Source organism: Arvicola amphibius, chromosome 3 (genome assembly GCF_903992535.2).
Source record: "Arvicola amphibius chromosome 3, mArvAmp1.2, whole genome shotgun sequence".
NCBI classification, from domain to species: domain Eukaryota; kingdom Metazoa; phylum Chordata; class Mammalia; order Rodentia; family Cricetidae; genus Arvicola; species Arvicola amphibius.
The window spans coordinates 90,766,710-90,787,462 of record NC_052049.1 but is presented as its reverse complement, the minus strand read 5'-3'; the positions used below and the strand labels follow the sequence as shown (position 1 = coordinate 90,787,462).

Here is a 20,753-nt window from a genome sequence, read left to right as displayed (position 1 = left end):
TTAGTAAAAGCTTGCCAAGGACATGAGACGCTCTAAAGTAACAGTCCCTTCTCTGTGGCTGATTCAAAGACAGTTTCTGCTAAGTGCATGTTTACTTATTGCACGGTATCAAATACCATAAATTGAGTCATAACTGGTTAAGAATATTTCTTATGTGTTTAAATTTCCTTTAAAACAAACCTGTTTTCTTGTGACACGTGATGTACATGAAAGCTCATCTACAGTAGTAGAAAGTAGACCCACAGTTCCCTGGAGGTGATAATGTTTGTGACTGACTGTCGTCATGCTCTAAACATTTTATTCAAGGGGCAGGTAAGATGCACAAGTCTGTGGACCTGAGTTTGATCACTGGAACCATGTAAAGGTGGAGGGGAGAACAGACTCCATCAAGTTGCCTTCTCACCTCCACAAGTGTGCTATGTGCACACACACAAATAAAAGACAGAGAAAATAGTCCACATGGTAAACTGTGTAAAAAATTTTTTTTAATTTAGGTAAATGTAAAGAACTTAAGGCAAAATTCAGTGAGTTTTGACAAGTGTACACCAAGCAGGGTATACAGCATTTCCACTATTCCTTGTTATCAGCCCCAACCACACAGACACCTGTTCTCCCTTCTGCCCTCATGCATTATTTTGGCTCCTTGTTAAACTTCCTTTAGGAACATGTGCATTCTCTTTTTTTGCTCAACGTTATAGGTTTTGAGGTTTATTCATGTTATGTGTTAGGAGTTCATTGTTTGAAAAACGATCAGCTGGATGTGGTTTACATCTTTAATCCCTGTACTTGAGGTAGAGGTAGATGGACCTCTCTGAGTTTAAGGTCAGCCTGGACTACATAGTGAGGCCCTGTCTTCCTTAGGATTCAGGCATTATGCTGGCCAGCCCGTCACCTGACAGGATGCACCTGTAGCAAATACTTAGTCATCCCGGTGCCCTAGATTAACTACGTCATGCACTGCATAGCTGTTTAAGGCTCTGCAGGCGTGCACAAAAGGTCCCTTTAAGAGACAAGCTCCACCCATTCCAGCTCCCCCCCCTCTTTCTCTCCCCCTCTCTCCCTCTCCCTCCCTCCCTCCCACTCCCTCTCCCTCTCCCTTTCCCATTCCCTGTCTCCCAATAAAAACCTTTGTAAGCATGGTCTACATAGCATATCTGTCTCTCACCTGCCGTGGAGTTCCTTGAACTCCCTTCCACTAGATCACAACAGTCTTGATAAAAAGAAAAACAGAAAAACAACCCTCGGCACAGATCAATAAATTGGAAATTATTCATTGAGTTAGAATTCATTCAACAAAAGTACAAACTTTGAAATGAACAGTTTAGTGGCACTTAATACATTCATGGGCATGTTCAGCTATCATCTCTTTTTTCCAAGATAAACCCATTTCTCCAAAACTTTGAGTTCTGTTATGTTTGAGTTGTTTCTGTCATTTTGGCTTGATTCTGTGGTTGTGCATGCATGTAATTGTATGAGTGCCTTGTTTTTGAGTTCTGGGACTTATATCCAGGAATGTGACTGGGGAATCACAACGACAATCTGGATTATCCTTATAAAGAGCCACAGTAATAGGAGGTTCCAATTCCAGGGTTTTTCTTTTTAAGACATGACCTTCCTAGGAGCTATGAAGTGGCTTACTGGTTTGAGACAGGCTCTACCCTCCATTTCAGGCATTTCTCTGGTTAGGGCTGTAAGTTTGAGCCACCTCAACCACCTTTCTTGTGAGTCTGATTTGCATTGAGTTTGTCTTTTGGCTCTTTTGCTCTTGAGTTCTTTGGCTTTTCCAGGCACAACACATGGATCATTTGATCGACATGTGAGTAGTACAAATGTCTCATAGTGAGAAGTGTCATGATAGTTTTTTTTTAAATTACGTTTATTTACTTTGTGTGTGTGCTTGTGCATGCTATGGCACTCATGTAAGTTCAAGGACAGTCTCTCCTTCCCCTGTATCATTCCTGGGGATGAAATACAGGCTGTAAGGCTTGGTGGTGAGCATTTCTGCCCAGGGAGACATCTTGGTGGCCCTGTTTTTGTTTATGTTGTTTTGAGACAAAGCCTTAGGTACCCATGCTGGCCTTGAATTTGCCTTGTATCTGAGGATGAGCTTGAACTCTATCCCAGACTCCGCCTCCTACTGTTTAGATGAAATTTGTGCCACTACTCTGGACTGTAATTGTGTTCATTGTTTTTAGCTGTTTCTATTAGCATATTAATATGCATATTAGTGCATTTTAGTTTTTTTTTTCATACGTGCACATTCCCTCCAGAAACCGAGCCCCTTTTGTGACTTCACCTCTGAAGATGTCTACCCTCCCCCTCCCCACCGTTAATCTACCTGTAAATCCCCAGGGAGGGGTGACAGGCCTAATCTTGCAGAGCTCCTGAGCAGGTGACCACAGCCCTTAGGAGTTCAGGGATGTAGTGGCCGTGTTATGATGCAGTGATCCCTGAAGCCGGCATATTCCACACACACCCCTCTACTGTTAGATTATTACCCCTTCCCTCATTCAGCAGTCCTTTGTTCTCTGAATTTTAGCCAATTATGAGTCTCTGTGCTTTGCTCTTAATTTCTGGGGACCCTCTTTTCTGAAAGGTTTTTAATTTTGATGAAGCCTGTTTTATTTTCATCTTACTTGTGCTTTTTATATCTTATCTGACAATTCATTGCTAAATCTATGAGCATGAAATTTTATATGTTTTCTTTTGGTGATAGTAGCTCTCATATTTAAGTCATAATCTATTCTAAATTAACATTTATGTTATGAGGTTGACGTTCAGCTGTTCTGCTTAGTAGGATTTTTTTTCTTCTCATGTTGGCACAAGCTAGAATCATTTGAGGTTAAGAAACCTCAATTGAGCCAGGCGATGGTGGCGCACACCTTTAATCCCAGCATTCAGGGAGGCAGAGGCAGACGGATCTCTGAGTTTAAGGCCAGCCTGGTCTACAAAGTGAGTTACAGACAGCCAGAGAGACACAGAGAAATCCTGTCTCAACAGAAAAAGAAAGAAAGAGAAAACAAAAGAAACCTCGATTGAGAAAATACTTCCACCAGTTTGGCTTGTGGGCAAGGCTGTAGAGCATTTTCTTTGATTGACGTGGAAGGCTGCAGCTTACAGTGGGCACTGGCACTACTAAGCACGTGGTCCTGGGGTACATAGGACAGACGGCTGAGCAAGCCAGTCGGCAGCACTTCTCCACGGCTTCTGCTTCAGTTCCTGCCTCCGTTCCTGCCCTGACTTCTCTCGGGTGGACGGTGACAGGAAGTGTAAGATGAAATATGTCCATTTCCCTCCAAGTTGCTTTTAGCCGTGGTGCTTTATCACAGCAGTGGGAACTGGATGAAGACACCAGCCTACACTTCTGCATGTGATCTCCAGTTTTCTCACTGCCATTTGCTCTAGACTGCTCTGTTTCTTAGACTAGTCTTGGCACAGTTTTCAAAAATTAATTGGCAAAAAATAATCACGTATGAATATGTGGGGTTATTTCTGGTCTCTGTCTTTGATTACTGCAGATTGGGTCAGGGCTTTGTGCATGCCACCCAGTCCTCTGCCTCTGGCACATCTTGAGTTCTTTCTTGGCTCTCAGCTCTGTTTCATGTGCCCGTGTGTCAATCTCTCTACCTACTGCTAAATAATGTGTCCACTATTTCAACTTTGAATTAATTTGTGAAACTGAGAAGTATGATTCCTCCATGTGTTCTTTTTGATGATTTTGATTACTTACAGTCTTTGCAATTTCATATAGACTTAAGGATTGGCTTTCCTGTTCTGTGGTTTATTTTTCTTTATTGCTAAGTAATGCTGCATTATAGGAGTGTACACAGTTGATCTATCCAGACTCCTCCTGAATGTCTCCTAATAAAGGAGTCAGCAGCTCCTAGTCTCAAATCTCCTTTCTTTTCTCATTAGTTTGGATCTTGGGACTTCTGTTTTTGTAAAATTCTACCTTGAATGAATTTATTCTTTAATTAAAAGTATCTGTTGCTAAGGAACCAGTGGCTCTTTTATACTTCAGCTTTAGAATGTGATGTATTTTCATGGTATAGTATTTTGTGTTCATGATTTATCAAGAAAGATCAAACTTTGAAACGATTTTACAAATAATTTCCCCTTTTCTTCACAGGTACCTTTTTTATCTCCTTTGGAAGGTCATATCTGCTTAAAAGTCAGCTGTCAAGTGAATTCAAGTGTTGAGGAGAGAGGTTTCCTGGTGAGTGACATCTCGTTCTCCATTACCTTCTTCCGCCTTCCTGAAGGAAGAAAGCCTATATGATCACATGATAAATCGGTTTTGTAAGGATTTGTTGCATTTCCCTCTAAGCCACTGACTGTGCTGGTGTTAGGATATAATTAGACACGGAAAAGAATCTCTTTAAATTGGCTTTAAAGTTTTTAATTATATTTATTTATTTGGGAAGGGGCACATGTATGCCACAGTGTGTTTATGGAGTTCAGAGATTAAGTTGCAGAAATTGATTCTCTCTACCTTATGGGTTCTGAAGATCAAACTTAAGTCATAAGGCTGGCAGTAAGTACCGTTATCCACTAAGCCATCTTGCTGGTCCAGGAGGAGCTTTAACTTAGTATGGAGGAAGGAAGTGAACTGAACCTACAAGAGCATTACATCATAAGAGAAAGCAGAGGGCGCACTGCTGGGAACTGAGAGCGTAAGCTGCTTAGAAAGTCAGCAGAGGCAGGGAGAGAAATGCTGTGGGCAAGTGGGACAGTGTCCTGGGTGTCCCTTCCCCCTGTCACTCCAACCAAAGAGAAGGAGGAGAGAGTGCTCAACATTTCAGGATAGTAAGGGCTTAGCCTGGGGACAGAGGTGGAGAATGAGGAGATTGTGTATGGTTAGAGAAATGGACCAAGTATTTTAAAGAAATTGAACTTCATTCTGAAGCCAATTGAGTGACTATTACAGAGTTTTAAGAGATGAAAATAGCCACATTTTGGGTTTAGGATAATCACAGTGAGTGGTGTGTAGAAGATGGTTTAGAGAACAGCAATCTGAAAGATGGGCGAGCTCACTAGGTCTCAGCCACTCTACATGAGAGATGAGAGAAGGCAAGCATGGGCAGATGGTGGACAGGTCCTAGTGACTGTCTGCAGGAAGTGAGAAGGGAAAAGACAGGAGAGTGCTCAGACTGATCCCTGCCTTGCACAAGTTGGGTAGCAGGATGCTGCTGAGGAAGGACACTGTGGGGAGTAAATCTGCTTCTCTTAGTGACACTTAAAATAGAAGTGGTGGGTTTCTTGAGATATTGACCTCATCTCACAAAGAATATACATTGGTCATCTCAATTTTGCCATTACATTTGTTTTGTTGCTTTTTTTTTAAACAGTCTGTTTTATATAGCACTGGTCATTCTAGAACTTGCTATGTAGACCAGGCTGGCCTTGAACTCAGAGATCCAGCTGCCTCTGCTAGAATTAAAAGCTTGTGCCACCACACCCAGCACAACACTTTTTTTTTTTCTGTCACTTGTAGTTGGAGGATGCTTGTTTGTTCCCTCCTGCCCAGACCACGAAATAACCACTCAGAAACTATATTATTTAAATCACTGCTTGGCCAATCACTTAAGTGTATTGCTAGCTAGCTCTTACATCTTTGGTTAACCCATTTTTATTATTTTATATTTTACCATGAGGTTTGTGGCCTACCGGCAAAGTTCCAACTGGCAGCTTGCTTCTTTTTTCCCATGGCGTCTCCTCTGGCTCCGCCTACTCTGTGTGTGTGTGTGTGTGTGTGTGTGTGTGTGTGTGTGTGTGTGTGTGTGTGTATACATATATATATATATATATATATATATATATATATATATATATATATATATAAAATCTTTTAACAGCCTGGCTATATTTGGTTAAGCAATTGACTGAAAGCAGCTTCTTTATTCATTAACCAATAAAAGCAACACATAGAAAGACTTTCCACAACATTTCCCCTTTTCTATTTAAATAAAAAGGAAGGTTTTAACTTTAACATAGTAAAATTACATATAATAAAACAGTTATTAAGCAAGAATTATAGTTGCAATATTGATATCTATTTTATCTTTTATCATAACTAAGGAAAACTCTTATTTTTAACTCCATCGAAGATTCCAGAAGGATATAACATTACCTAAGTAAACAGGAAGTGAGTTGTAAGCTACTTTCAAAACTCTAGAATTGATAGAGACATCTCGCTGCCTGGACAATCACCCAAAGATTTTTTGTAACATTGGAGCATTCACCTTGAGCCTACGGGCCCATAGTATTTGGCAGACTTTTTTATGAAGCAGGACATTTTAAAGACAGCTTTGCCTATATTGGCAGTTTGTCAGTCACATCAGTCATTGCTTTATCACATTTGATCATCTAGTCATCCTTTAATCATTACTCAATCTCTTACCTTTTTTAAATAATTAAAAATTTATTATAAAGAACTTGAAAATTTAAAAAAATCACATGCTAATATTTCCATGTCTAAAGTCTGTACATCCCAGTGAACTTCTGTGTGATTAGGACAGCCATTCAGAAGATGTGGCACTTCAAGACAGGGATTGTGTAGCTTCAGCTGACCTTGACCTCACAGTGATCACAAGCACCACGCCCGGCTTGGTCTAGATGTTCTTAAATGCGTTTTCGATAGAACAATCCGACTTTTATTACTGAAGTAAAAGACACAATAAACTCATACAAATAGATTTTCACATAAAAATGTAACAGATATGAACATTTTTCCTTAATTTTCTAATGTCAGTGTTTCAATTGACTTCCAGACCATATTTGAAGATGTTAGTGGTTTTGGTGCCTGGCATCGAAGATGGTGTGTTCTCTCTGGAAACTGTGTCTCCTACTGGACTTACCCAGATGATGAGAGGCGAAAGGTAATTGATACAGCTCTAGTCAGTGGGAAGTCCTGCGGGGCTTTCGTGGTGCTTCATGTGCATGGATCCGATTCCCTTTGTATGCGTTAACACATAACTATTCGCGTTTTGTTTGTGTACTCTTCTACAGCTAAAAATATATAATAGTAATTATGTATGTATTTATAAATCATTTCCCTGAGCCCCAGCCTTATATTTAATATACTTACTCAGCAGGGTTTGGTACTGCTTACCTGGATCCTCAGATTCTTTATTATATCCAAGTATCTTTGTAAAGCAATAGACATACCTATAATGTTTTTAATTGTTTCTAAACAGCATTACATTTTACTAAATAGCATTGCATTATAATAGGTAGACGGAGGCCTCTTGTTTGTTCCCAGCTGCCCAGACAATGAAATAATCACTAGAAAACTATACTACTTGCAATACTGTTTGGCCAATAGCTTATGTGTATTTCTGGCTTACTCTTATATCTTAAATTAACCCATTTCTACTATTTTATATTTTACCACGAGGCTCATGACCATTGTGATGATTTGAATGAGAATGGCCCTCTCATAGGCTCATATATTTGAATGCTTGGTCTCCAGTTGATGGAACTGTTTGGGAAGGATTAGGAGGTATACTGGCTAATTCTCATATAAGCTCAAGTTATCTGAAAGGAGGAAACGAACCTTAATTGAGAAAATGCCTCTAGGAAGATCCTATTGTAGGGCATTTTCTTAATTAGTGATTGATGGAGTGGGCACAGCCATTGTAGGTGGTGCCGTCCCTGGGGTCATGTCCTAGGTTCTATAAGAAAGCAGGCTGAGCAGGCCTTGGGAACAAGCCAATAAGCAGCACCTCTCCTGGCCTCTGCATCAGCTTCTGCCTCCAGGTCTCTGCCCTGTTTGAGTTTCTGTCCTGTCCTGACTTCCTTCAGTAATAAACAGTAATATGGAAGTGTAAGCCAAATAAACCCCTTCCTCCTCGAGTTGTTTTGGTCATGGTGTTTCATTGCAGCAGTGGGAACCCTAACTAGGATAGGAGGTGTGGCCTTTTTGGAGGTGTGTCACTTTGAAGTTTCCAAAGCCCATGCCATTCCCAGTTAGCTCTCTCTGCCTCCAGCTTGGGGATTAGAGGCTGTAATTTCTTCGCTACTGCTCCAGGGCCATGCCTGATTGCTTGCTACCATGCCCCTCGTCATAATAGTCATAGACTCTAACCCTAAGGAGCCATGAGCCCCCCCCCGCCCCAAAACATTTTCTTTTATTAGTTGCCGAAAAATCACTGTTAAAAGCCCACTTTACTATCATTTAATGCTTTGAATCTGTATTGTGTGTATTTTCATGTATTCCCTTAGGATAAATTTCTTTCTGATAAAATCATAGAATCAGAATATCCTCACTTGTTTCTTAATTGCTGTTGTCATCTTAGCAACCAGTAATAGATCATTTATCTTGCCACCAACAGGGATATAAGAATTTCTATTAACCTGCAGCCAGATAATTTTTTTCTTGTCCTATCTGGACTTAATCAGCCTGGGGTTTTAAAAATAACCTCTTGTACTTTAATTTATTTTTAAAATTACTAATGGAGTTGGCAGTTTTATTGGCTGTGTATAAATTCTTGTACCATATGTATCCTTTTTATATTTCCCTGACTATTTGATATCATTAACTTTTGTCTCCACTTTGGTTTTTATACCTTAGGAATATCATAGCTTCTAATACTACAAAGTAATTATTTTGCAAATACATGATAAATATGAACAATTAAAGTAAGATATATAGGTGCCCTTTTGTTGAAAAGAGAATAGGAAGCCTGGCAGTGGTGATGCACGCCTTTAATCCCAGCACTCAGGAGGCAGAAGCAGGCGGATCTCTGTGAATTTGAGGCCAGCCTGGTCTACAAGAGCTAGTTCCAGGGTAAGCTCCAAAGCTATAGAGAAACCCTGTCTCGAAAAACCAGAAAGAAAAGAGGGAGGGAGGGAGGGAGGGAGGGAGGGAAGGAAGGAAGGAAGGAAGGAAGGAAGGAAGGAAGGAAGGAAGGAAGGAAGGAAGGAAGGAAGGAAGGAAAAAATAGGATAGTGTATATAAAAAGTAATTAAGTTGAATTCGTGTTTCTTTTTCTATAATTTTTACTTATTTATTGTGTATACAGTATTCAGCCTGCATGTATGCGTGCAGGCCAGAAAAGGACACCAGGTCTTATTGCAGATGGTTGTGAGCCACCATGTGGTTGCTGGGAATTGAACTCAGGACCTCTGGAAAAGCAGCCTGAGCTCTTAACCACTGAGCCATTTCTCCAGCCCCAAATACATGTTTCTAACTGTTGAAAGGGAAGTATATGGGGGAATCAATTGTACTGTTTTGTTATTCATCTGTGTGTACACGACATACATGCAGGTGCCTGCGGAGGCCAGAAGATGGTTGGGATCCCTGGCTTCTGTGAGTCCCGTGATGTGGGTGTTGGGAACCGAAGCCAGGTCCTCTGCAATAATGTCAAGCACCCTTAGCTGTTAAGCTATCTGTCAAGCTGTCTGTCGTTTTTTGAAGTTTTCCATAAAAGTATTGTACATTTCTTTTAGATGCATAGAATGGTTGGCAAGAGCCATCAGTTGGTAATTTAAGTTTCTATTTTTATGTCCAGCAATAAATAATAAATACCATTAAATGTTTTTATAAGTATAATATAAATTTTAACATTTATTTTTTAGTTACAAATCACTTTCTGGTGTTGTGAAAGATAGTTTTCAGGTTAGATCCAGTTCGCATTCTCCAAGTTCTGTGTCCAGAGTTCACGGTATCTTCAGCAGTGGGGCTCTCGTTTAGGGTCTGGGAGGCAATGCAGAGCAATAGCAGTAGCCAGTATTGTTGGGGGCTCTTGGACTCCTCTGACCGGCAGCTCCAGAGGAGATGCCTGGTACTGGGGCTTTTCTTCGATAGTCTCTGGCTTTTATCATCCCAAGTGGCATAACTTCATTGAATCTGTCTCTGCCTGTCTTTCTTTCTGTCAGTGTGTGCATGTACACTTACATTTACTTACATGCAGTTTTGGGTAAATATAATACGATTCTCTACAGTTATTTATTCTTCCCCACCTAGTCCTCTTCATCCTCACCCTTAACTAAGCCTCCCCACCATTTTCCCTTCCCCTTCACATGACTTGCATCCTGCTGTTCCCCTCTGGGTCTTTCCCCACTCCATGGCCCGTCCCCTTTTACTTTCTTGGCTTCTGTATTTACTTCAGGTCATATAGTCACATCTGGACTTGGCACTGGGAGCCACAAAAGAGAGAGAACATAGTGTTTGTCTTTCTGGGTCTAGATTACTTCACTCAATATATTTTCTGAATCCTTCCATTAGTCTGCAAATCTCATTATTTCATTTTCTTTACAGCTGAATAGTATTCCATAGTATGTATGTACCACGTTCTCGTTATCCTTTCATCAGGTGAAGGACATGTATGTTGTCTTCATGTTCTAATTATTGTGAATTAAGCAGCAGTGAACATGAAGCACAGTGAACTGTGGGTAGGAGTTGAGTCCTTGGGGCATATGCAAAGGAGTGGTGTAGCTGGTTCTTGTGCTGTTTTATTTCAGCTGCCACAATACAGTCTCCTGCAGCCTCATTCCTGTCCATCTTTCACAAACTACAAAGTTCTGTTTTCTTTTCAGACAAAGCAATGACCTATTGTGTATACATGCCATAGTTTTTAAATAATTCATATTTTGATGGACCCTTAGGTTTCTCCCATATCATAACTAATATGAGTAATCCTGCCATAAGATGTCTTTGACACTAATTTTATTTCCAGAGCAATCCCACCAGTTCTTCTGGAGCAGTGCTTCTCAACCTTCTTAGTGCTGTGACCCTTAATACTGTTCTCGTGTGTGGTTTCCCACCCCCCAGCTAAAAATTACTTCATTGCTACTTCATAACTGTAATTTTCTACTGTTATAAACTGTTATGTAAATATCTAGTATGTATGATGGTCTTTGGCAACCCCTGGGAAAGGGTTATTCAACCCACTAAGGGGCTGAGACTCACAAGTTGAAAACTGCTATAATGGGCTACAATGGGTCCTATGTGACCCTACTGTTAAAACATTTGAGGCCCTCTCAGTCATCTGAAGTGAGTTTTCTATATCATTTTTAATGCTTTACATTGTTTTTGGATGTGCATCGTGTATGTGTGAGAATGCATATTCAGACATGTGCACATATATAGATGCATATATCGTCACTCGATGGTAATTAGGGGGTTTCCCAAAAGTTTACGTGGGAACATAGATTTATATTATTGAGCATGCACCCAAGCCCAAGTGAGCCGGATCAATCCATTGCCTGTATAGTTCCTGGATTGTGTTCCTTTATATTTGAATAGAAACTGGCTTTCATCAAGTGTTTGATAAGGAAAGAACTTAATCTCATTGTTTAAAGCAGAGGTGTGTGCAGCCTGATGTAGGTGAGAGGTCCTAGTTGCCAATAGGTTGCTAAGTGGAGTCCCAGGCTGTTAAGCCATTTCTTAGGCTTGGCTGCTTCATGCTTGCTTGTTTTCTGGTTGTTAAAAATTACATTTTAAATAACAGCTTTTTAACTTTATGCTAACTTTACTTAATGCTTACTGCATTAAGTAACCTTGCTTGTTCTCTACTAATACTTTTTATATTTTGTCTTTAAAGAATCCCATAGGAAGGATAAATCTGGCCAATTGTATCAGTCATCAGGTAGAACCAGCCAACAGAGAATTTTGTGCAAGACGCAACACTATGGAATTAATTACTGTCCGACCACAAAGAGAAGACGACCGAGAGACTCTTGTCAGCCAGTGCAGAGACACACTCTGTGTCACCAAGTATGTACTGCTCCATGCTTGTTTCTGTCAACTAAGTAATTGCCAGCTTCGTTCTTAGATGTATGGAAAATACTATTGATGGTGCCCAACTTTGAAAAGGGTAACATTCTGGTTACATATACATATACAGATACATATAAATAGATACACATACATAATAGTAAGAGAACAGCCTATAATATATACATATAACACATATATTATAACCTATATTATAACTCATACATAACAGTAAAAGAACAACCTGTAATAACTGACTAAATTTAATTAAGAAAAGTTAAAGACTGAATCTCAGTTGGTCATGGCTGTTCTCCAAGCAGTTAGCTGGTAATCTTTGAGTTAAGCTTAAAAATTTCATGTATAGTTGAGAAGTCAAGCATATTTCTCTTCATTAGGAAATACCCTCATAACTGGGCAGTGGTAGCACACGCCATTAATCCCAGCACTCGGGATGCAAAAACAGGCAGATCTCTGAGTTCAAGGCCAACCTGATCTACAAAGTGAGTTCCAATAAAGCCAGGGCTGTTACACAGAGAAACCCTGTCTTGAAGAAGAAAAAAAAAAGTATTCTCACTTAATTAGATTACTTTAAAAATTGATTTTAGTCTGCAGGTTTCTGGTTGGAGGTTAACTAAACACCATGGCAAAAAGCAACTTGAGGAAAGGGTTTATTTGGTTTTCACTTCCACAACACAATCCACCACTGAGGGAAGTCAGTGTAAGAACTCAAGTAGGAGCCTAGGGACAGGACCTGAAACAGAAGCTATGGGGAAATGCTGCTTACTGGCTTGCTCAGCCTGCTTTCTTATATATAGAACCCAGGACCACCTGCTCAGGGATGGGACCATCCACCATGGGCCAGACCCTCCCACATCAATTCATAATCAAGAAAATGCCCCCACAGAGATTTTCCTACAGGCCAGTCTGATGGAGGCATGTTCTCAAAGGGTTCCCTTTTCCCAGATGACCCTAGTTGTATCAAGTCAGCAAAGAGACTGCCCAGCACAAATAACCATGAAAACTTGAAGACGATCTTCAGTGAGCAGTTGTGACTCGAGGTGGAGATGCGAATGTGGCACAATCTAGTCATCAGGCCACTGCTGGATGTACTGGCTTGTGTAGAAGTCACTCGGTGACCTGAGATTCCATCTCAAAAAAACAAAAACAAGGAAACACTAAGGAATTAGTGTGAGTCATAATTAGTTAACCAGACCAGGAATGGCAGTAAATTGTGCTCTTCCCTGTGCGGCTCTAGGTTAGCATCAGATGGAAGGTAGGCAGCGAGTCTTGGTTTATTTAGGGATTTATGTTTTCCTAGAACGGGTGTGTGGGGGCATGGGATGGTGGGAAGGAGGCTGACCTCTGCTTGTTCTTGCAGGAACTGGCTCTCTGCAGACACTAAAGAGGAGCGGGATCTCTGGATGCAGAAACTCAACCAGGTGATTGTTGATATTCGCCTCTGGCAGCCTGACGCTTGCTACAAGCCAGTTGGAAAGCCTTAAACTGTGGGAACTTTCACATCATGGAGAGGCTTCGCTAGCTGTGTCAAAATGTGTCTTAAGACATGGTTAGGAGCATCAGATTTGCAAGTTGTATTTTATGCTTTAGATATAAAGGGTCTGTGCAAATACTCACTACATATTATGCAGTATTTATTTCCTTCTATGTAAAACTTCACCTAGTTTCTCTTGCATTCATCAGTGTTTGAGAGTCAATTCATGGTAATTGATTTTGCTAAATCTTAAGTTGAGTCTCATTTTCTAGACACCTAATTAGCCAGTTATTTGTGGCAAAAAAAGAAAAAAAATGGTAAGTTCTGAGTTGTCTTTTGGAGCTGCAGGTTTTGAAGTATCAGGTTTCCTGTAGGTCACAAACAGAAACCTCTGGTAATGATTCCTTCTCCAGTCTCAGTGATTTTTTTAAAAGGGGGTGATCATTCATGGCTCATAGTATGGTGTGTAGAGTACTGAACGCACTCTCAGAGAGTTTTGCAGAAACATGTTTAATGATGGAAATGAGAAAAGATAATGTGGCCTTGGCTGCCTTCTGGAGAGTTGTGGACATAAGTGACACTATCTGATATTTGGGGCTGAATATTACAAAAGCATTAAGAATCACATGGCTTGCATTCACTCCATTTCTATCTATGCAGTGTGGTGCACATTGCCGTAGTGTTCAGGCTTTATTAAATAGTTATCTTTTCATATAGCTTAGAGATTCTTCATATTAACATATTAATTTTCTCTTATAAGAACAAATGTAAATTAAAGAACATTTACATAAAAAGATTTAAACTTTTACCAAGCTGCTGTGAACTACTAATTTGCTTGCCAAAGTTCTTGTCTTTTTCTTTCCTTTTATATCCATCTATGACAGTTTCTAGAAGTGTTTTGAGATCATTGACAAAACAGTAAGCCATGTTCCCTTTAAAAGCCCAACACCTTCTTGCAGTTTAGAAACGCTGAAGTGCATGGCTTCAGTTTTCAGTACAGTTTGTATGTCTTCTCCGACTGTGATTGATGGTTTCATTTATAAACACTAAATTCTATCACCTGCAATTATATTTGTTACTCATCTAAATGTCTTTTTTCTTATGTATATTATAAAAATATTTTATGACTGCCTACATAAATAAATAATTGTAAATGGTCAAAAGAATCATTTATTTAAGAACTCTGTGGTGTAATTTCTGTGTATGTCTTGGTGGTGTTGACAGTTTCCGTCCATATTTTCATCTCTAGCCTAGTCTTCGTCTCACTGAGTGTTGTGGGGTTGTTGTTAATAGAGCAGCACTCAGCACACTGTGGTGACGGGTTGTGTACTTGAAGAGGAAGTGGGTGAGACTGACAGGGATCTGTATCTCCTTACAAATATGTGTAGTCTTCTGTACGAAAATGTTCCATATATACTATTTATAATATAAAGAAAAAACCAAGTATGTCTTAAAGCTCATCTGATTTTCATATATATAATTTTATATATGAAATTCAATTTTAGAAATTTTAGTGTATATGTTGTTTTTTTTTAATCTATTTAACTATGTGTTGCTGTGAAGGTATCAGATCCCTTGGAACTGGAGTTACATATAGTTGTGCGCTGCATGTGGGTGCTGGGAATTGAATTCAGGTCCTCTGGAAGAACAACCAGTGCTCTTAACCACTGAACCATCTCTCCAGCCCCTGTTGGTTATTTTTAATGGTTAATGAAACCATCTAGAATCTCCTGAGTAGGGAGTCTTTTTGGTTTTTCGAGACAGAATTTCTTTAGAACAGCCCAGGCTGTACTGGAACTCATTTTGTAGACCAGGCTGGCCTCAAACTCACGGAGATCTACTTGCCTCTGCCTCCTAGGTGCTGAGATTAAAGGCATGCGCCACCACCGCTGTCTTGAGTTTAGAATCTTAATGAGGAACTATCTAGAATAGGTTGGCCTGTGAGCATTCTGTGGGGGACATTATTTTTATTTGTGTGTGTGTGTGTGTGTGTGTGTGTGTGGGTGTGTGTGTGTGTGTAAGAGCCGTTACTATTATGTATAATATATTAACATATGCTAATAAAATACTTTAAAGTTCTTTCCTTACAAATATCTGTAGATAAGATAAACACAAAAGATGATTATTCACAACATGGTAATAAAAGGATTAATGTATAAAATATAAGAGACTGGCTATCATTGAGCATTTATTGTGTATCAGGTTATCCTTGATGTTGCAGGCATTATTTTACCAACCTAATAAAATTAACTTTAGCACTAAATTAACATTTCTGGGCCATTACAAGTGATAGACATATATAACCTTTATTTTCTGTTCCAGAATCCACATGATTTACCCTTTTATTGTGATAGTTCTCAAATTAGTGAGGAAAAGAAAATTTAACCCAGGCAAATAATTTTATTGGTAAGTTAACATATACAAAGATCCAACAAATCTAAAAGTAGTAAATTAACAGAAAAATACAAGTTTAAATGGCCATTAGTTGTCTGCAACTAACACTCCTGGTGAGAATAGAAACTTACGTAGCTTTCCTGATAAGAATGGGTAATGTGGGCTGGAGAGATGGCTCAGCTGTTGAGAGCAATGGCTGCTCTTCCTGTGTACCTGAGTTCAGTTCCCAGAACCCACATGGCAACTCACAACTGTCGGTAAGATCTTACACCCTCACACAGACACAGGCACAACACCAATGCACATAGAATAAATCATTGAAAAAACTGGTAATATAATTGGTTGTGATGACTTTGAAGGAAAATGGTGAAGTAACCTGGGAATCAATAAAGATACAAATTTAAAATAGTCCGCAAAACAGTGATAAGAAATTAGGGATTACCCTTTCTACAAAGTGCTTCATAGTGCTTTTAAAAGACTGAATTAGGCCCATATACATACTGATTTGGGAAGTTTTCCAGGACATCTGGGGGAAATTGGGCTGTTCTGTCAGCAGGGAAGGGCCCACCTCGTCCTCATATGGGGAGGGCAGGGCTTGCTTTGGCTGATCCGTAGGATTACAGTGAGGATGTTTTCGTTGTATTGGATATTTGTGTTGAATATTTTGTAATGGGTTTGGGAAAACTAAATATTAAAGTCAGAAAGAAAATTGAGCAGTGCACTGAGTATAGAGCCTGGCTAAGTCTGTGTGGGGAGAAGCCAGCTAGAATTGAGTGGGCAATCACGGGAGGAAGGCTGGTTTTAGAAATGGCTGTTGCCGTGCTCACGGGAGAGAGCCAAAAGTAAAAAAACATGAAAAGACTGTTGAAAGATAAATACAGGATGGGGGTACATATGGGCTCTATAGGGGAAAGAACATTGTGACTTAGTATATAAGTTGAGTCCAGAACCCAGTAGCTGCCTTTATTGAGATCTGGGTACCCACATTAGAAGTCACGAGGGCCAGGCACCTGTGGGATGATCCGTGAAATGGTGGGAGCCACCTCAAGGCAGGCAGAATTGCAGTGTGAGATAACTGCACATCTGTTTCCAAACACAAAGGCATGACCAACCTCAGTTTGTAAGGAGACAGCAAAAGCCTCTAGGCCAGAGATCTCTAGTCCCTAAAAGAAATTATACGTTCACCGGGCAGTGGTGGCACACACCTTTAATCCCAGCACTCCAGAGGCAGAACAGGTGGATCTCAGTGAGTTTGAGGCCAGCCTGGTCTACAAGAGCTAGTTCCAGGACAGGCTCCAGAGCTACAGAGAAACCCTATCTTGAAAAAAAACAAAAAAGAAAAAAGAAATTATTCTCTCAAGAGACCCTAAACCCTAAGACAGTCTTCCACTGGCGCCAATGTGGGTGGGGCAAGAATTTCCACATAAAGCCTGACGAGAAAGCTAGATTTAAAAAGTTTCTATAGAGACAAAAGAAGAGTCAATCACAACTTCCTAGTGGCAGCATTGTCTCGAGTGTTCTCTGTCTGCTAGAGGCAGAGTCTCGAGTGTTCTTTTTTTATTATTATTAAAAATTTCCGCCTTCTCCCCACCTCCCATTTACCCCCTCCCCCCTCCACTCCCTCTCCCTTTCCTGTCCAGAGATCAGTAAGGGTTCCCTGCCCTGTGGGAAGTCCAAGTTCCTCCTCCCTCCATCCAGGTCTAGGAAGGTAAGCATCCAAACAGGCCAGGCCCCCCCCAAAGCCAGTATGTGTAGTAGGATCCAAATCCAGTGTCGTTGTCCTTGGCTTCTCAGCAGCCCTCATTGTCCCCCATGTTCAGGGAGTCCAGTTTTATCCCGTGCTTTTTCAGTCCCAGTCCAGCTGGGCTTGGTAAGCTCTGAATAGATCAGCCCCACCATCTCAGTGGGTGGGAGCACTCCTCGCAGTCCAGACTTCCTTGCTCATGTTTTCCCTCCTTCTGCTCCTCATTTGGACCTTGGGCGCTCAGTCCAGTGCACCAGTGTGTGGCTCTGTCTCTATCTCCATCCATCGCCAGATGAAGGTTCCCTCATGGTCCTGACTTTCTTTCTCATGTTCTCCAGTCTGGAGTATTCTTGTCTGCTAGAGGCAAGCAGAGGCACGGATCCTTTTAAGAGAGGTTTCCTGACTCAACCTCAGCAGCAAAAACCGTGCAGCTCTTTTAAGAGGCTCTGCCACCAAACACTGAAATGGTGTTTGTGAGCAGCCCGGCAGCATTCTTCTCGGTGATGGCAAGGATCTAGAAACTCCACAGAATTGTGGGGCCGGAGAGGTGGCTCAGTGGTTAAGAGCGCATACACCTCTTTGAGAGTACCTGGGTTCATGCCCTAACACCCACGTGGGGCAGCTCACAACTTCCTGTCACTCCAGCTCCAGGGGAATCTACCTCAGGTATACATAATGGAAAATAGATGTTTTTAATACAAGAGCAAAGCTTAACAGACTGTTGTTTTCCTTCATTTGCTTTTCTCATAGTTGTTTAATATAATTTATTTTTTTTTGTTTGAGTAAAGTATGTAAGAAACGCTCAATGATAATATTTTTAAGTGTTGAAAATTCTACATGAAATTTTTCTTACATTTATTATCAATGATTAACTATACATTTCAAATATTTAAAGAGTAAAACTTGATAAGAAATGTGTCTTGGGCTGGCTCTGTAAGGAAAGGTGCCTGCTGACAGGCCTGACAGCCGGAGTCCCCCTCGCAGCCTCTGCCGTGGGAGAAGAGAACACCCCTTTACACTATCCTCTCGTCTCCACACACGTGCTCCTGAAGCAGATAAGCTAGAAAAGAACAGTTATTAGAAAGTGACTTAGTTTTGCTCTGATATAGTAGTTTGACTTAATCATACAGGCCATTTTGAAACCTCTTTCTGTATTCCAGTAATCATTCCTGGGATTGGAAATACAAAAAAAAAAAAAAAAAAAAAAAAAAAAAAAAAAGCCAATATGGCTGCAGCCATTACAAGATCCAATGGGAAGAGTCATCTTAATTCTGAAAGACCCCCAGTGTGGGGAGACTCTCACTCAAGTCTCGGGATAACACGACCCCCCCCAGTAACTCACAAGAGACCGTCCTTGCTGCAATCACACGAGGTTTAATGATGAGATGAGACGGAAACCAGTGCACTGGGGCAGAGACTCATAACCCAGGCAGGGGAAGAGTTCGACCCGGAGTGACTGGGAGAAGGGGCTTTTAAGGGAAGAAATCATTGCCCAGTGATCCGAAAGGAGCAGGGAGGGTGTAGAAAATTCCGAGAATACCAATGATGATCACAAGGGGGCAACTCCCTGTCTCTCAAGACCACTCCCAAAGTCATTATCAGCTAGTTCCTTTCTCAAGATTATTCTCAAGATTACAATCTAACTTTATCTTCAGCTAGTTTCGGAAACAGTCACTGAACCAGCTAATCCTAGATTCCCGATTTTTCTCTCCCTGCTTAGATTTTTGGCTATTTTCTTCCTGCTTTGTGTGTGTGTGGGGGGGGGGGGGGATGACCTGGATTTATCCAGGGCTTTCTTTGGGGAGAACTGGTTTTATCCAAGTCTTTCAATTCTGTTGATCAGTTGCAAATATTTTCTGAGAAAAATGGGTGTAATACAGCCAATCCTACATGAGCTTTTATAACCTGCAGGAAGGATAGTATAAATCTTTTTTTAGTGGGGGTATGGGTGGAAGGGAGGGGAGGGAAGGGGGAGGAGGAGGGAAGGAGATGGAAATATTTAATTAAAAAAAATGAGGAAAAAATAAATAAATAAATTTTTAAAAAGTTGAGAAAAAAAAAGAAAAGAAAAAGATTTATTTATTATATAGTGTTCTGCCTGCATGTATGTCTGCAGACCAGAAGAGGGCACCAGATCTCATCATACCTGGTTGTGAGCCACCATGTGGTTTCTGGGAATTGAACTCTGGACCTCTGAAAGAGCAGCCAGTGCTCTTAACCTCTGAGCCACCTTTGCAGCCCCCAGTATTAACCTTCCTAAAGGTGGAGAACCACCGCACTAGATTTCAGACTTTGGGGATTAATTTCACCAAGAGAGGGCAGTGGGTGGGGTGAAAGAAGGAGAAAGTAAAGAAGTTCATAAGATTTTTTTTTTAGCTTCCTGAAAAGGTGGACTGCTACTGCTGAGACCAGAATGCTGGTCTGAGCATTAGCAGATGTTAACCAACTTGGTGGATTGGAAGTAGCATGAATATGAGTTATAAAAATAATGTTGAAGACCATCCTGGTCTACAAGAGCTAGTTCCAGGACAGGCTCTAGAAACTACAGGGAAACCCTGTCTCAAAAAAAACAAACAAACAAACAAATAAATAAATAAATAAATAAATAATGTTTTTTTTTGTCATATCAGGTAGGAGAGAAATAATTGTAAGTAACAGAAGTGGGGGTGGGTTCAAGACTGCAGTTTCTAAAAGAGAAACAGGTTGAGCCCAATATACTGAGTCAGGTAAAATAGTCAATGACAAGAAACATAATAAGAACTGCTTGATTACAGTAAGTTCAGACTGTTGAGTTATGTGGTGGTTTGAATAAGAATGGTCCCAGAGGCTCATATATTTGAATGCCTAGTCGCCAGGAAGTGGAACTATTTGACATGATTACAAGGATTAGAAGATCTGGCCTTGGAGGAAGTATCTCTCTGGGAGGTAGATTTTGGGGTATCAAAAGCCCATGCTTCTCTCTCTCTCTCTCTCTCTCTCTCTCTCTCTCTCTCTCTCTCTCTCTCTCTCTCTCTCTCTCTCTCTCTCTCTCTCTCTCTCTCTCTCTCTCTCTCTTTCATGTGTGTGTGTGTCTTTGGATCAGGATGTAGCTCTCAGTGACTTCTCCAGTACCATGCTTCATGCCTTTCCATGAATTGCAAACAGGGAAATTCCAAGGCCTAATAGGTCCTGTATGACCTAGTTGCAACTGTTCCTGTACTAACAGTTAGGCCTGTTTTAATTTTTCCCCCACAAAGGAGCCATTGATCAACCCATACTGGGTCAGCCACTCTGTGAGAGAAAACAAAATCTAAGTTCTGGGGCAGCCAAGTCTTTCCCAGAGTGTCTGCAGGACACTCAGCACAGATTCTTCTCTGTGCTTAGCCAGTTCAAACTTCCATTGGTTCACATTTCAGGAATCTGAC

The 20,753-nt window shown here is 40.7% G+C and overlaps 1 protein-coding gene across 1 annotated transcript in view; it reads left to right on the top strand.

Moving 5' to 3' along the window:
- Nucleotides 1-14,238, top strand: part of Anln (anillin actin binding protein) — a 59,674-nt gene extending 45,436 nt beyond the window's left edge. Inside the window, exons 21-24 of the mRNA XM_042054700.1 lie at nt 4,130-4,216; nt 6,771-6,878; nt 11,547-11,719; nt 13,098-14,238. Of these exons, the coding sequence (XP_041910634.1) occupies nt 4,130-4,216; nt 6,771-6,878; nt 11,547-11,719; nt 13,098-13,221 (492 nt within the window). The 3' untranslated portion in view covers nt 13,222-14,238. The remainder of the gene's footprint in view (nt 1-4,129; nt 4,217-6,770; nt 6,879-11,546; nt 11,720-13,097) is intronic.
- Nucleotides 14,239-20,753: the final 6,515 nt, after the last annotated feature.